At 36.2% G+C, this 15014-nt stretch overlaps 1 protein-coding gene across 1 annotated transcript in view; it reads left to right on the top strand.

Annotated features, from left to right (window-relative positions):
- Positions 1–10694, top strand: part of TRMT44 (tRNA methyltransferase 44 homolog (S. cerevisiae)) — a gene marked incomplete at its 5' end in the record, with an annotated part of 15906 nt that extends 5212 nt beyond the window's left edge. The window contains 7 exons of the mRNA XM_010187311.1: positions 887–994; positions 2395–2466; positions 5441–5547; positions 6180–6363; positions 6844–7234; positions 8163–8279; positions 10265–10694. Of these exons, the coding sequence (XP_010185613.1) occupies positions 887–994; positions 2395–2466; positions 5441–5547; positions 6180–6363; positions 6844–7234; positions 8163–8279; positions 10265–10497 (1212 nt within the window). The remainder of the gene's footprint in view (positions 1–886; positions 995–2394; positions 2467–5440; positions 5548–6179; positions 6364–6843; positions 7235–8162; positions 8280–10264) is intronic.
- Between the last annotated feature and the right edge of the window lie 4320 nt (positions 10695–15014).

Raw genomic sequence — 15014 nt, 5'->3', positions numbered from 1 at the left:
TTCCCTCCAGGAAAGGTGGCAAATGATCAAGCAGCAATGTTACAAATACTAATTTTCATGGTTAAATACTCTTGATTTCTGTTCATCATAGTGAAATATAAGTGTGCAGAGTCGATGAATGTGTTCTCTGTAGCTTCTCTTTGAAGGAAAAAAAGAGTTTGACAGTAATAGAAAGAGACTAATCCATGCCCTGCAGACAAACATCCAATTATTAACTAATAATGAATTACATAACTATGTAAAAGTAACTACTTATGTACAGAGCAGGGACTATAATTGGGCTAAAAGCTTTGAAGGTCCCTTTAGCTACTGTAGGATTTGGGGCAACTGATGGTTACTAGGTAAGTCATGCTTTGTTCAGCAGAAAGTGATGTTAAATGTACTGATATATAGCCAGCTGATTACAAAGAACATTTTGGTTTTTATTTTCAGCTCTGCCACTAATTCTTTTTTTAATGCAGTGGATATAACTGCTTTCATGGTGTTACTTGCAGAGACACTGTTGAAGTTTACTTTCTACTTCCCATGCTTCCTCTGGTCATCTTTTTCACCTCTTGTTTTTAGCAGCTTGTTTTAGCCCAGGGTTGTATAGCCTTGATTAATTTCAACTTCGAGTGACTCAGAAGGGAGTGGAGGATGTGCTTAGCACTTAAAAAATCATTGATATTTTGAAACATAACTGCTGCCCCCCTCCATAAAGTTTTAGTGTGGGGTTTGTTTTTTTCCCCTCTCATGGTATTTTCTCCAACAACAGAAGACTCTGTGAGTCTTCGGTTACATCTGCATTCTCTCCCAGCTTTCTCCTTTCATTTCCAATAACCTTTGTTGATTTCTTACAGGGAAACTTGAGAGCAGAAATCTGAAATGGTTTCTTTTCTTGTCCTAGATTCTTTGGGAAGAAGAGAGAAAGGAAAAAGGGTTGACCAAGAAACAGTCATTTATAGATCTTGGATGTGGAAATGGTCTACTGGTTCATATTCTAAATAATGAAGGGGTAAATAGAGTACTTTTACAAATAATGTGATAGTCAGTATTCTTGTTATACTTCCCTTTTATCTGGCATGCAAATAGACAAAATTCAGTTAATTCATCTAAAATAGGATTTTGTCACTCTAGTTACCAGTAAAAAAATCCTATCACAGCTTTAGAAAACTTTCACTTATTTATCTATTTTTATTAGTGCAATTCATTTCAATTCAAGGCTATTTTTCTGAGGTAAGAGACTAAGGATGGGGGGAAGTAATGGTGTAATTTAGTTATGCAGTAGACAAAGTTAAAAAAGGAATGGGGAGTCTTAACATAGAGATTCTCTCTCACAAGATCCATTAAATGAGGTGTTTTTTATGAACTTAATTTTATTGAAGTGGAATTATATTTGTTGTGTTCTGAAAATTTTTATCTTAAAAAAAATCCTGGGATCTGTTAATTGTGAAAATGCCTAATGACGTACTGTGCCTTTGGGAGTAAAAATGTGGAAACAGCAAAATTCAGTTTTTTGACGCATAGTTTCTGAAACGGCAAGAAAAGACCAGTGAGACTGAACAAAACCCAGTGAAGTTGGGTTTGTTTGTTTCAGAAAATTGCATTTTCCACTTTTGGGAGAACATGGTAAAATTTCTAGAGGAAATTAGTATTTCCCATTAGATTAATAGGTGTCATTGGGTGGGACAAAAGTCCAAGTTCTAACACTAACCTTGCATGACCATAAAAATTTGATCTAAGACAAGGTGCTATTTTCCCTGTAGACATTTCTTTTTGTACATCGTTAGGTCATCACTGCTGTAGCACTGTCAAACAGTGTTGACTGTCAAAAAATCGTGTGATTGTTCTATGAGACTTTTTTAGTGACTGATTTTGGTTAGTTCTGCATTGAGTTCTTGAAGTTCAAATAGTATTTACTTATGCATTCGTTATTTCTTGCTTTAGTTTCCAGTCCTATTTCCTCTTCCCATCAGTTCACGCAGGGAAAGGTGTGTTTGGACTGCAACAGCCTAATTGATAGAGACTGCTTGCAATAGCACTCTTCCCTGAGCCCTGTGGGTGCTACGATAATACCTGCCGTATGAAGAGTTTTGATATTTTAAAAACAAACAAAAAGCAGTTACTTATGTGGAGATCTAGATTTTTGGGAGCAGTCTCAATAAGTGTGCCCATGTAAAATTTCAAATCAGATATATTCTTAATGTTTTCTAGTCTTTCATATTTAGAAGGGAAACAAGGGATTAAAAGTATTCAGCTTCTGCCTGATATGATGAAGCTGTGTTTCATTATGTGTCTAATTTTTAGTATGAATGAAATAATCAGTGTTAGTATGTACATTTAGTGAGCCTGTTTGACAGCTCCTGCTAAAAGTAGTACTTAAAAATGATGCTTTTTGTTGTTCAAATATTTCAGCATTCAGGTAGAGGAATTGATGTGAGGAGAAGAAAAATATGGGACATATATGGACCAGAAACTCATTTAGAGGTATTATGCAAATGTATGTCAATCTTATTGATTTGTAACTTTATTCATTTGTTCATTGCTTCAGGTTGTATTGATGTACATATAATTAAACGTACTGGCTTATAGACAGTTGTTTAAAATGATCTGTGGGTTTGGTATGATGCCACCCATATGTCCTGCGGGACTATAAAGTAAGTTGTGAAGGGGATTATTGGAACAGTGCTATATCATAATGTGCATATTTGCAACTTACTTATTTTTCAGCAGAGAAGACTAGCATGATTTCCTACTGCATGTACAGTCATGCACACTACAGAACAATATTTTATTTTACTGGAAGATCAATATCAAGCAGCTTTATTTGCACCACTGTACCTCATAAAAGATACTAGTATTCGAAATTACAAGTAGTTTATTCTTGAAAGTCATTCAGACCTTCTAGTGCTATGTGCTGTTTTGGGGACAAAATTGGTGTTGAACCTCAAAGGAGTCAATCCTCTGCTATACTGGCCTTGTGGTAAGTGCAGTAACAGCCTTCCAAAAAAATGAACAGGAAAATGAGTCTGAAAGAGGGATTATATTTCAAGTTCCACATAAGCATTTTTGTGAGAACAGGAACAATTCGAGCACATGAGCATTCACTTTAATTCCAGCTGTTCTTGGTCTGATACCTGTTAAAGTGTGGTACTGAGGAACAGTTGCCCTTTGGAGGTGTTTCTAAGACTACTAAAATTTCTCTCAGTTCTCTCAGAAATTGTCAGCTTCCAATATATTAAAGAAAATTTCCACTTGTAGTTATTCTCTAGCAGTTTTGATTAAAAGCTAATTCAACATATCTTTGAATTCTGACAACTTACGTTAAATCAACAAAAGAGCAGCAGTTTTCACAGACAGGTGGTAGAGCTTTCACAGTTGTGTGCAGCCTTCTCTTTGCCACCCTGCCATTTTGGGTACAGATTGCCAAAACTGCCAGGTTTCTTTGCTGCAGTCTGCAACCAGATCTCACTGAAAAGCTTGATGAAACAATCCAAAACATCAAACTGTGGTGCCTCTTCGTTCCATAACACAGAAAGATGCTCCTTTTTGTGTTTTGGAAATCTTTTAATTTTGTACGTTGACTTCATTCAGCATGAGTGAACAAAATAGAAAAGGATAGGTTTTATTCATCTTTTTTAAAAGAAAAAAAATCACAGAGAACACTTGAAAAAGCCAGATAGAAACAATAAAAATATCCAGAACATGTATATAAGGAAAGGACTAATTTATGTGGGAAGGAGTTGGATAATGAACATGAAGGGTGAAATGATTCTGCAAGGCTGCTGTGGCTACAGGAGAAAGCACTTGCTCATAGCCTTTTGTTTCCTCAAAGCTAATTTTATTTTGATCTTTACTTAAAGCATGGGTTGCAGGTTGAATGTTGCCATCTGTGACAGTGCCAATACTAACAATACAAATGAATGTAGCAGGTGGTACTCTGCATAGCCAAACTGCTGTCAGATGTGTTGAATACAAATTTGATTATGGATGACTGTCAAAATGTGGAATATGGCACTGATAATTCATGCTATGCCTCAATTGAGTGATCAAAACTTAATTGTAATTTAGGATTAACTTGTTTAATCAACCACAAGAAAACACTTGTCAGACACTTGGTTTAACATCTGTTAATCTGCCAAAAAGACATTTGTTACATACATTATATAGAAGTGTGTGTGTGTGTGTGTGTGTATATCTAAAAATAGTCAGGGATACAGTATTTGAAGTGAGCAATGATCCACCATACTGAAACTTTAAACACCGAACACAGCGCTTTTTGAAGAGGGGACTTGAGATGTAATAGACAGTCTGAGGCTTCTGAAATTCCTCAGTAAATGTTGGGTTTTTTAAATCCTATACAGATACTATTGCATATACATGTGAATTTTGACCTCATAAAACATGTGTTTTATATATAAAATGAGAGTATGGGGGTTATTTTCAACGCTTTTCCTAAAGGTCCATGGAGAATAAAATTTAGAACTTTTTTCAGATCTATCCAATTACTATTTTGAAATTCAGATGTTTTTAGAAGAGTATGTAGTTCTATAGTATTAACATCTTTTAAGTACTGTATTTGCTGACCTTAGTTCTAGGTAAGAAAACGTGTGTGAGAAAAACAAACATTAAAGGCATTGTAGAACTTTTAAAATTTAATGTGTATGAAGAATTCATATTGGTTTTGGGTCTATCATGGTAGGATATTCTTGACACTAGTAACTATTCTGTGAGTCAGTACTGTGGAAGGAAGACTTCTGTGCTGATATTTCCTCAGTCAATATGTATTGTATTTCCACAAGGCAAAATACTGTTCTAAAGACCAGCAAAGAAGCTGCCTTTCTCTAACCTGCTGTTTCCTATTTTTCCTTCTGATTTTGCATGTGCCATAAGGTAGTCTTGACATGATGTGGAACAAGATGGAATGGCAGCATAGACAAGAGGAAGTGTTAAGCTGGATTAGGTTTATTATGTGTGAATGATAGGGTGTGAAGAGTCATGTTCTGTATATTAGGATTTGATTTGGGAAGAGTCTGTGAGAGAGAGGAAGATAGTAGTGAAGCTGTGTTCTGGTTGGTTGCTGAGTGAGTCCCGGGACCTCAAGACATAGCAAATCAAGTGGCTTTCTGACAAATTGAGTCCAGGCATACATGTGACAATAGCAGTAAATGATAATCCAATGTATGATACTTGTTTATAAATATTTAGAGCGCCAGATATCTTAATCAGAATTGTTATTCTACTCTTTGACCAGTATTTTGTGAGTAACTGTTGCTAAATTACTTCTTTGTAGCTATAAAAAATGCCTGCCTGTAGTCATTGAGGAAAACATTGTTGGTGTCTGTGGTTCTCATTCACCTTATATGATTTTATATTATTGCTTAGTGCTTTATTAACAAATAAAATGCATTTAAAGAAATGTGTAATAAAATCCATTTAATGTATTGTTTGGTTTTTTTAGGAATCTACAATCATGCCAGATGACAGTCATCTCTTTCCAAACACAGACTGGCTCATAGGAAACCATTCAGATGAATTAACACCATGGATTCCTGTAATTGCAGCTAGGTATTTGTGTAAGGAGGAATTAAAAAAAAGGAAGACAAACAGCCCAAAACAAACAAATAAGTCAAACCAAAACATAGTTACCTATGTGCGCGCTTGTTGAAAGCTGTCACTTTTGCAGCCACACCTGCTGTCCTTGCAGAACTTGCTGCTTTTGATGCCAATTGATTATTTTTACAAAATGTTTCTCTTCCTGGAGAGAAACACAGATATAGTATTTACTTTCTCATAGAATTCAGTACAGCATTTTGCTTTTGAGTTCAAAAAGCAGAACTGATTTTTATTCTTTAGATGTGAATCTGTTGTTTGGGGTTTTTTTTAAATGAGATTGCTGTTGGTTCTGCCTTTCACTTGAACCATTGTGCTTTTTGCAGCCACCTGCAATAGTTGAGTAACAGGAGATGTAGTCCTGCAAACCAAGTTGACACAGTAACTTGCTATAGCAAATACTTTGTGAAACAGCTTTTTTATTATGCTAATAGATCTTCTGAAAGAGGAACATGTAAATATTATTTCATGAAGCTCTGTCACTTAATAATATTTTCCATTATTGCTTGATCATGATGAGTTATTTGTTAAATTTGTGTGTTCTCTGAAATAACTTTCCATTCAACAGTTTGTTTTATTTCCTGTAGGTCTTCCTATTCATGCTGCTACTTTGTGCTGCCATGTTGCTTCTTTGATTTCCATGGGAAATACAGCCGAAGGCAAAGCAAGAAAACTCAGTACAGAGAATATCTTGATTTTGTTGCCCAAGTGGGATCTGTATGCGGCTTTAATGTGGAAGAGGATTGCCTTAGAATTCCATCAACAAAAAGGGTAATTTTGGGCTGTGTAGAGCTTTTGTCTTTTTTTTTCCTAGCTGTCTGAAGCATATGAATGTTTGTTCATTATTGCTGTTTGTTCACTGGTATTGGTGTAAGATCAGACTATAGTCAGTTGCATTAGTTGTGGAGATATACTCTGAAAAGAGACTAGAAGTACTCATTGCTTTCTTGGGTAATCTTCTGCTCTTAATATCATCAATCCTAAGGACAAGAAAGGATGGAAGTTTCTATGGTTATTTCCTATGCCAACCTATAGGATGGGAAACTTAAAACTCATTTTTTGCCTTATTTTTTCAGCTCCCTATGTTGCTTTTTTGTACTTAATTTTGCTGGTTTTCATGTCCTGTGAAATGTTAATGAGCACTGAGTTTAAATGTGTTTCTCCTTGTAGGTGGATTTAGATGCCTGCATAAGCATGTGTGTAAATATGGGACTCTGTATAAATAGTCATTTACCTGTTTCTCAAAACCAGGTGTGCCTTATTGGAAAAAACAGGACCTATCTACATACAGAACATGCTGTGATTGACAAGCAGATAACAGAGTATATTAATAATCGTCAGAGCTGTGCTGTGGTCACATGTGACAGAAGACTTGAATTTAATCATAAGGATTACTTGGAAGGAGTGTGCAAAGGTGGCGGCTCAGAACTTCCTGAAAATGAGACTGTGGCTGCTGATACAATTTGGATGCCTGGATTTCAACCCAGAGGAAAAGTAGAACGAATCAAAAATTGTGCTTCCCTCCCTCGGGATTTTGTAGATGATGTGGTTCTCAGTGTGGCAAACTTGCTCTTAAATGCAACCCCTCAGAAATCATATTCTGATAAACATCATGGAAATATGAATACCTGGAATCACGGAGGTGAGGTTGTCTTTCCTTTATGTTATCTTTTGCTTTTTTTGGTAGAGGTTGTATCTTTCAATGAATTATCATGTTTGTAAATTTAGTAAGCTAAATAGATTTTAGGAAATAGCAAGAACAACACAGTAGCAGTCGAATGTGCTTTCCCCTCCCACTGTGTTTTATTGCACACTGGGATGCAAATAAGGCATATAAGAATATTTAGAAATCAGTGTGGGTTTTTTCACTTCTGCACTTAAATACTAGGACAGAATCAGGTTTTATTAAAAAAGCAAACCAAAACAAACCTTTTTCGCTCTACATTTATCAAAACAGAACACGCTACATCTGTTTGAGGAGAATGCGAGCTTTCTTTTTTGGAGAGTCATGTAGTAATTAGCTATAATTCTCTAAGAATTCTGTAAGAAGTGCCTTGAAGTGCCATTTGTTTACAACATGATTTGGAATTTTTAGTTTAGTCTTAGGAAGAAAAAGAATAGAAGTTGCTGTTAACTTTATAAGCATTCAGCTAGTTCTCACTAGTACCATCTTTCCATTTTTCTATATGCATCCTTATTATTTCCTTACTGTAGTTTGTCATATGTTATTGTTACAGGAGATCCTTTTAGTCATTTTTTGTTCTATCTAGCTGCAGGCATGTTGTGCTTATTGCAATGAGGGTTATATACTACTGTAACAAAAACAGGGAAAATAAAAAATGTGCCTTACTGTGGAAATTCTGACTTGAGTTCTGTAGAATGAAAGCTGCTATTTTACAGATGATATACATATTAAATATATATATAATGCATGATATTGGGAATACAGAGCTGCTGCAGTACTGGTAGATAATTCATAGATACAGCTCATAATAATTTATATAAAAGTTAAATTTTCATAATATTATATATATATACATTTTTAATAGCTACACCATTATTTATTGCAGAAAGCCTTTCCTTGAAAGAAGTAGCAGAACACTTAAATAAAGAGACTTTAAAAAGGCTAAAGAGTGAATTTGGAGGCCTGCAGACACTACTCAAGAACAATCATCAAGTATTTGAAGGTAAAAAAAAAACCAACCTAGAACTCCTTCTTTATTTGTTTTGTTTTTCTTTAATTATCTCTTTTATCTCCTCTCAGTTAAACTTGTGCAGTTAAATTCAACTTTTTTCTTTAAACTGCTTTCTATACCTTTGTGGAAAACTGAACATTCTTTATGTGCCCATTGCTCCAAGATACTGTTATTAAAACTCTTTTGAATGAGATTGGTAATGCATCTATCAGTAAAGAGTTGTTCTAGACTGACTGTATCTGAAAAGACAACCTTTTAGTTGAGGTGGCTAGTTTAATGCTATTGACTGAGAGAATTTTTAATTTTCCCATAAAGTATTGATGATTTTGGGACTGTCACATGCAGAGCAAGTTCACTAAAGCATTTAACTGAGACTTAGTCTGGCCTTGCCGAGCCCCCCAGTGTAAATGTCAATACAAAACAAAAATAGTCTCCATAAGAACCTGTAACTGTGAGGCTTGATGTGTTTATATAGCCTGTGGTAGCATGGCAGAAAGAACTCAGTAGCAAGTTTCTGTGGTTTTTAGTTTGGCATGGATGCTGTCTGCACATTACCTCTGAAGAAAGACTAGGATTAAGGCCAAATCTTTCTCAGTAATTTACATTGCATGCAAAGTATCTGGGGCTTCAGTAGAGACCATTTGGTTCTTCCCTTCAGTAGCGTGTCACCACAACAAAGGACTTTTACCAGTGGGTGGTCTGGAAGGACCCTGCTCGTGCCAAAGACGACAGAAGAACATGGTTACAGCTCCTTCGTCATCTTTACTCAAGTGTTTTTCTTTTAAAGACGTGGAAAACGGATGCACACACACACTAAAGAAGGGGCTTGAAGTAACTGATTTATGGCAGGTTTTTTTGATAAGGCATTTTGTCCAATACAGGACTGATTTTCTAGAAAAAAAATGCTCAATCGTAAATAGCACTATATCTCCTAAATTTTCTTCACCGTTTGAGAAAGATTTTAAAGCTCTGCTGAATCTATTTCTGGACTGGCTTTGTCCAAGTTCAGATCCATTTGTGTATCACAAGGAAGCCTGGAGGGATGAATTCATCCAGGCCTGAACATGTGATATTAAGCTTTCACTGGACTCATTAACTTTTGAATAGTGATTATCAGAATGGTATCAGTTAACTGTGCCAAGTTAAAATTGTGTGATACAGAAGGTATAATTGAAGGAGAATAAGAAAATACAGCGTAGCGACTTAAAAATGGCAGATTCTTTCCTCTTCATTTTCACTGTTGTTTTAATCCACGTTTTTTCTTTCTCTTACTAATTTCCTTTTATTTGGATTTGTTTACACATTTAAGAAGTTGGCGGAAGTTCACGTGTGTGTGTGTGTGTGTGTGTGTGTGTGCAGGTCATGGTCCTAACACAGCAAATGAATTTAAGAAAAGCCAGTGCTGAATTTTATTAACGAATGATAGTTCACTGTTGATTCACATGAAGGATTAGACTTGTCATCTGTTTGATGAAGTGTATTTTTGGGTCAATGAACCACTGTTTTTGCAAGAGCATTTCTCTGTAGTGAAAGTAGCAGAAGACTCTTACTAGATTTTTGCTGGTAGTCACATTTTAAATGTGGAGTAATAAAGTTCTGAACACAAGGGATTGCAGTTCTTCTTCTTTGTCAGGACTTGCAATCTGAATTCAGGGGATTTTAGTCCAAGTGACTGTTGCTGCTGTATTTAAAACAGACCTCTACAAAGATGATACAAAGGTGCCTCAAACTACTCAGCATCACAGTGAAACATCTCATGGGGAAATCAATCAGTTCTTCTTTAGATTACGTCTATATTATCTTGGTTTGTTGTGCACTTCTTTCTATTTCTGTACAAATGGGACATTTAGTTTTGCCTGAGTGATCCATTTGTAGAATATGTATTTTATTCACAGAATGACACTTCGTGTTTTTTCCAGTACAATTCCCATGGCTGTCTATTAACAGCTGCATTTTCGTTTGTTTTTAAATCTTAGTTCTAAATGGGAGAGTTCATATTCGTGACTGGAGAAAAGAGAAGCCATCAAGGAAAACTAAGCCTGAGGTGAAACGCTGCCTTTCAGCTGAAGCATTTAAAACACGACTATGTTGGTTTTTCATTCATCATCCTGATGGTTGTTCTTTGCCTTCTGAGTCTTGCCCATATGCTCACGGGACTGAGGAGCTAAGGCAGTCTCAGATTATTAAAAAGAAAAAACATCTACAGTAATAAAATGCTGCTACTTATGTTTAAGCTTGTGTACATAACTGAATCTGTGATTGACTTTGGGACCGTGTAGTGCTTGTAGATCTATACAATATGCAGGGTTTTTCCCCATTCCTATGCATCTTATTTTCCAGTGGGTTTACAAGTTCTATATTTTTAATTCTTTAATTTTTTATTAACATGGAAAAGCTATAATGAAGTGTGTGTATACTTTAGGATTTTGTCATGGCTTGTCTAACATGCATTTGTACAAGTAAAAAAGTTTAAAAACTTAATTTCCTATGAAACTCTTCATGATCCTTGGTCAGTTCAAATGTATGTGATGCAGCATTTTCAAACTCTGAAGATTAACTGGTTTGTTCCAAATTTTCTACGAAGATTTATAGTTTCTTATGACTTGCATTGGCTCTTGGGAGTCAGAAATGGGAGAGATTTCACTCTTTCCTGACCTGACAGCTTCCTCTCCATGTTACTAGGAAGTTATACTACATATTATCCTCCTTTTTTTGGTCAGACCTAATCTTCCTTTCCTTCCTTCTTTTTCACACTGGTTCAGAATGAATGGTGGTTTGAAGAATAATTTTTCGGGAAATTATTGCACAAGTATTCGCATGTAGGTGTAGGTTTTTGTGGCTCCATAGGCTATACTGTCCTTTCCTTTTTTTTTTTTTTTTAAATAAGGATTAACAGTAGAAAATTTATTTAATAATATTTGAATGCTTATCAGATAACAAAAGTATGTCTTAGCACCTCAGGCAGGTTATGATTTTCTTTGGTAGACTATTTTTTTCTTTAAAAAGTTTAACTTGGCAGCAATCCTAATTATTACTCAATGACAGTCATGGATCTAATGTCATAATTCATACCTGTCAACTGTGAAGTCCCTGTAAAGTTCAGTACCTGCTATACAAGCTGGCCTAGCTTGTATACTGATTGTGTGGAAACTGCTGGATCTACTGAGACAAGACTTTGATTCCAAATGCTACTGAAGAAAGGACAAGATTTGGAGGAAAAAAAAAAGGTTACTAAAAAAGAAGTGTGGAGGTGAGAGCAGTGACGCAGAAACTGATTGCAGGACAAAGAGGTCTAGGGGTAACAGTGAGTAAGCCATGTGAGAATTCTGTAAGAGCTCAGGGCATCTGAACAACAAAGGAAGGAAATGAAGACAAAGCAGAGGAAAGATGACAGTGCAAACGCTTTTCAAAGCAGTTTCAAAGCCGCGTTTTTCACACCCTAACTTTAAGCTAATAGGTTGTGGTCTATTGCATGCAGAAGCAGCAGGGTCTTAGCTCTACTGACGGTGGGAGCAAAGAATTGACTGAAGTGTTTTGTGTTTCCCCTTTTCCGTTTACGTTTTTCTTCAGTTGCTGGAAGAAGTAACTCTTGCTCAATAACAATAACCTAGAAAATTGCAGCAGCACCTCACTTACGGATCATATGCCACGTTATCTAATGTGCCTGTAGTTATAGCTGCCTCGCCTACTTCTAATAGCAGTGTTGTGTACCATATCCTGAATTTAGCACTAATCAGTGCTGAGTTACAGGCATTATAGAATTTACAGATTTTAAAAAGCAGATGCCCTTCGATTGAATCACATTCTAAGGGACAAGTTGGATGTAGTTCAGTTAAGGTTATTGAACTAAGGGAAAGAATAGTATAAGCCAGGTAAACTGCAACTCCTATGAAGCAGGACAGCACGGTAAGAGAATGCAGTTGATAATGTAGTTATTGTAAGAATCTTGGAAAAATATTTAGCTTGTTGAGCAGACAGTTCAGAAAAGCCATGGAATTGTATAAACTTGCATGTAATCAAGTGATGATGTTGCCTTAGCCTGAGAAGGAGGAGGCCCCTGTAAAATTAAAATAATGCTATCTCCAGATGGAGGCTGTTTCCAGATGGTGCAAAGAACAAAAACAGACTTTCAATTCTTTTCCAGTCATTGGTGACTTTCATAATGATTCCCCTTGGGGTAGGATGTATTTGACTTAAAACAGGTGTTTTCCTGAGTTACAGTTCATCTGTGGAACACCTCCAATGGGCTTGCAAGAAGTCAGGGCTAAGAAGCTGGAAGAAAGTTGTTCATATTTTGGGTTGGTTTTATTTTTTTTTCCTTTTTTCCAATAAATAAGGAATTAAATACCTGCTTGACTCATTGAAGTCACAGATATACATATGATAAGACTAGTAAATTAGCTTTTAAAAGGCTGGGGTTTATTACTTGTGCAATGCTATGATAACTACCTTAGCATGCTCTATTACTGTAGCATGCTGCCTTCTTCAATTTAGACTTTGTTTCTGACCTCAGCAGTGTGCAGATCTATCACAGATGCGTGATGGCTGTTCCCCTTCCCATTTGGCATCACTGCAGGTGGCCAGCCAGCAAATCTGTAATTACAGAACCTTCCCCATTGTTTGGTGAAGTGGTAAGAGAACACTTCTGCATGCAAATGCCAGCTTTATGTAATTCTGTATTTAAATGTGAAGATAACTGCTGAAGGTGTAAAATAGCTCTGCTTAATCTAAATTCCGTGTATTGTTGCTTTCTCGGTGATCCAGTCTTAAAATTGCATTAATACAATGTTCAACTTGGGTAATGGATGAAGAGTTAGACACGATGAAGAGTTAGACACAATACAGAGTTAGAATCAGTTTTGCTATTAATAAAAACTGAATTTCTCCACAAAGGATTCAAGTATGAAGTCCCAATTGTTCAGGTGTCAAGATCATTCTTCTCCTTAGTTTGTTAGCATCATTAACCCATTAGTTAAATTGGCTTTATCTGAAGCCTATTTATAGAGGGAAAATCCTTGCTCTTCTAGATACCTCACAAGACTGAGAGTATAAAGAGAAGTTAAATGTCAAATTGCAATCAGAAATGCTGTGATCTAAAAAATTTGTATTTCTATCTGTAGATCATTAATCTATAGATGGATAAATAAATAAATAAGAACAAAACAAAACAGTGTTTCCGTTTTCCCTTAAACCTTAGTGAAGGACTGAATTTTAGTTTTTCATCAGATCCCTAAAACTGAAAAAATATCACAAGACAATTATTTTACTTATGGAATATCTACAGATAGCTTCAGAACAGTATTTTCTGGCACATTTCAAACCAGGAAAATTTTCTATGTATGTATCATTTAGATTGTCTGTTTACTATATTACTGTCACTTCCGCATGTTATATATTATTATCTCACATTTAGAGCAATTCCGAGAGGAAGTCTAACAGTTTGTCTGACAGCAAATACGGGTCTCTAGGTATGCTCTGTTGTAAAATTGGGCTGCTGCTTATGGGTTTTGGGGCTTGGTTGTTCAGATTCAAAGTTTTAAATTATAATTAACTCTCTATCTTTGGTGATCTCTAGTTTTTTATGAGCTGGAATGTAGCTTTAGATGTATAAAGTAGGCAAGAGTGAGCAGTCAATAGCTTTGCTTAGGGCATCCTAATGGCAAATATTTTGGAATCAACAAAGGTGAAATATAAAATCTGTAACAGTCCTACCTTGTGGCAGCTAAAACAAATATTGAGACAGGTGTCCACTGAAGTGTCTAAATATTAGGCATCAACTGAAGTCAGAAATTGTGCTTTGTTATTGCTGGTAACTTCTCTTTATATAATTGAAAGAGTACTTTCATCTGAAAATTGTAATTACTTGGGAGTTCATGCGGAGTGCAACACCGACACGTCAATACAAGGAACACTTTTCAGCGTCACCTTTTTCTGCTGTTGTGCTGGCCCTGTGAGTAGCATCTTAACATTTTCCTCTGGATGTTGGTGTGTTTCCTCATGTGTAAGCCCATTGCAGCAGCACCGTATGTATGTAGGTTTTGCATGTTGTAATTTTTAGTGAATACTCTTATTTGGGCCCACTGAGTTTATGTGGTTTGTTTGTATTATAACCTAATGTTCATATTTATCAGGTAGAATACATAACTGCTCTAGTGCTTATTTACCGTCTTATCAGTGCTGCTTTAAGCCACTTCTAACTGGGTGCTATTATAGTACTGCCAAATGAAATCTACTTGGCAGTTGCAACCCAGCTCCACTCTTCCCTCTGCAATTTTATTATAACAGGTTTCAGCATCTCTAAATAGGTGAGCATATCTGCGGGTTTCTTTTTTGGCAGGAGCATCATGGCAGATTTTTGTTCAGAGATCAGTGGATCCATCTGCTTCAGTTTCTCGATGATGCACCTCGTGCTTGGCACAAAGCTATGTAAGGGCTCGGCAAATCCTTCCCTTCCCAGGTGTGTGGTGCTGTCTGCCAAAGGGGCAGGCGTTGGCTGCTGAAGTTGCATGAACCTGCCACGGTTTGAAAACACTGTCATTCAAGCTGCCAGTCAGTCTTCTTGTCTGACAGCTACCTTGACACTGTATACAAAATCAAAATTATCTTCTCCCGGAAAGCCTGCTCTGAATTTTGAATACTTTGGTAATTGCTTTGCTGTAGTAGCAATAAGGAAACTTGTCTTTACTGCTAATTGATACTATGAGTGCGGTGTACACAGAGACACAA

This window comes from Mesitornis unicolor, unplaced genomic scaffold (genome assembly GCF_000695765.1).
Source record: "Mesitornis unicolor isolate BGI_N332 unplaced genomic scaffold, ASM69576v1 scaffold10106, whole genome shotgun sequence".
NCBI classification, from domain to species: Eukaryota; Metazoa; Chordata; class Aves; order Mesitornithiformes; family Mesitornithidae; genus Mesitornis; species Mesitornis unicolor.
This window is presented reverse-complemented; position numbering and strand designations above follow the sequence as displayed.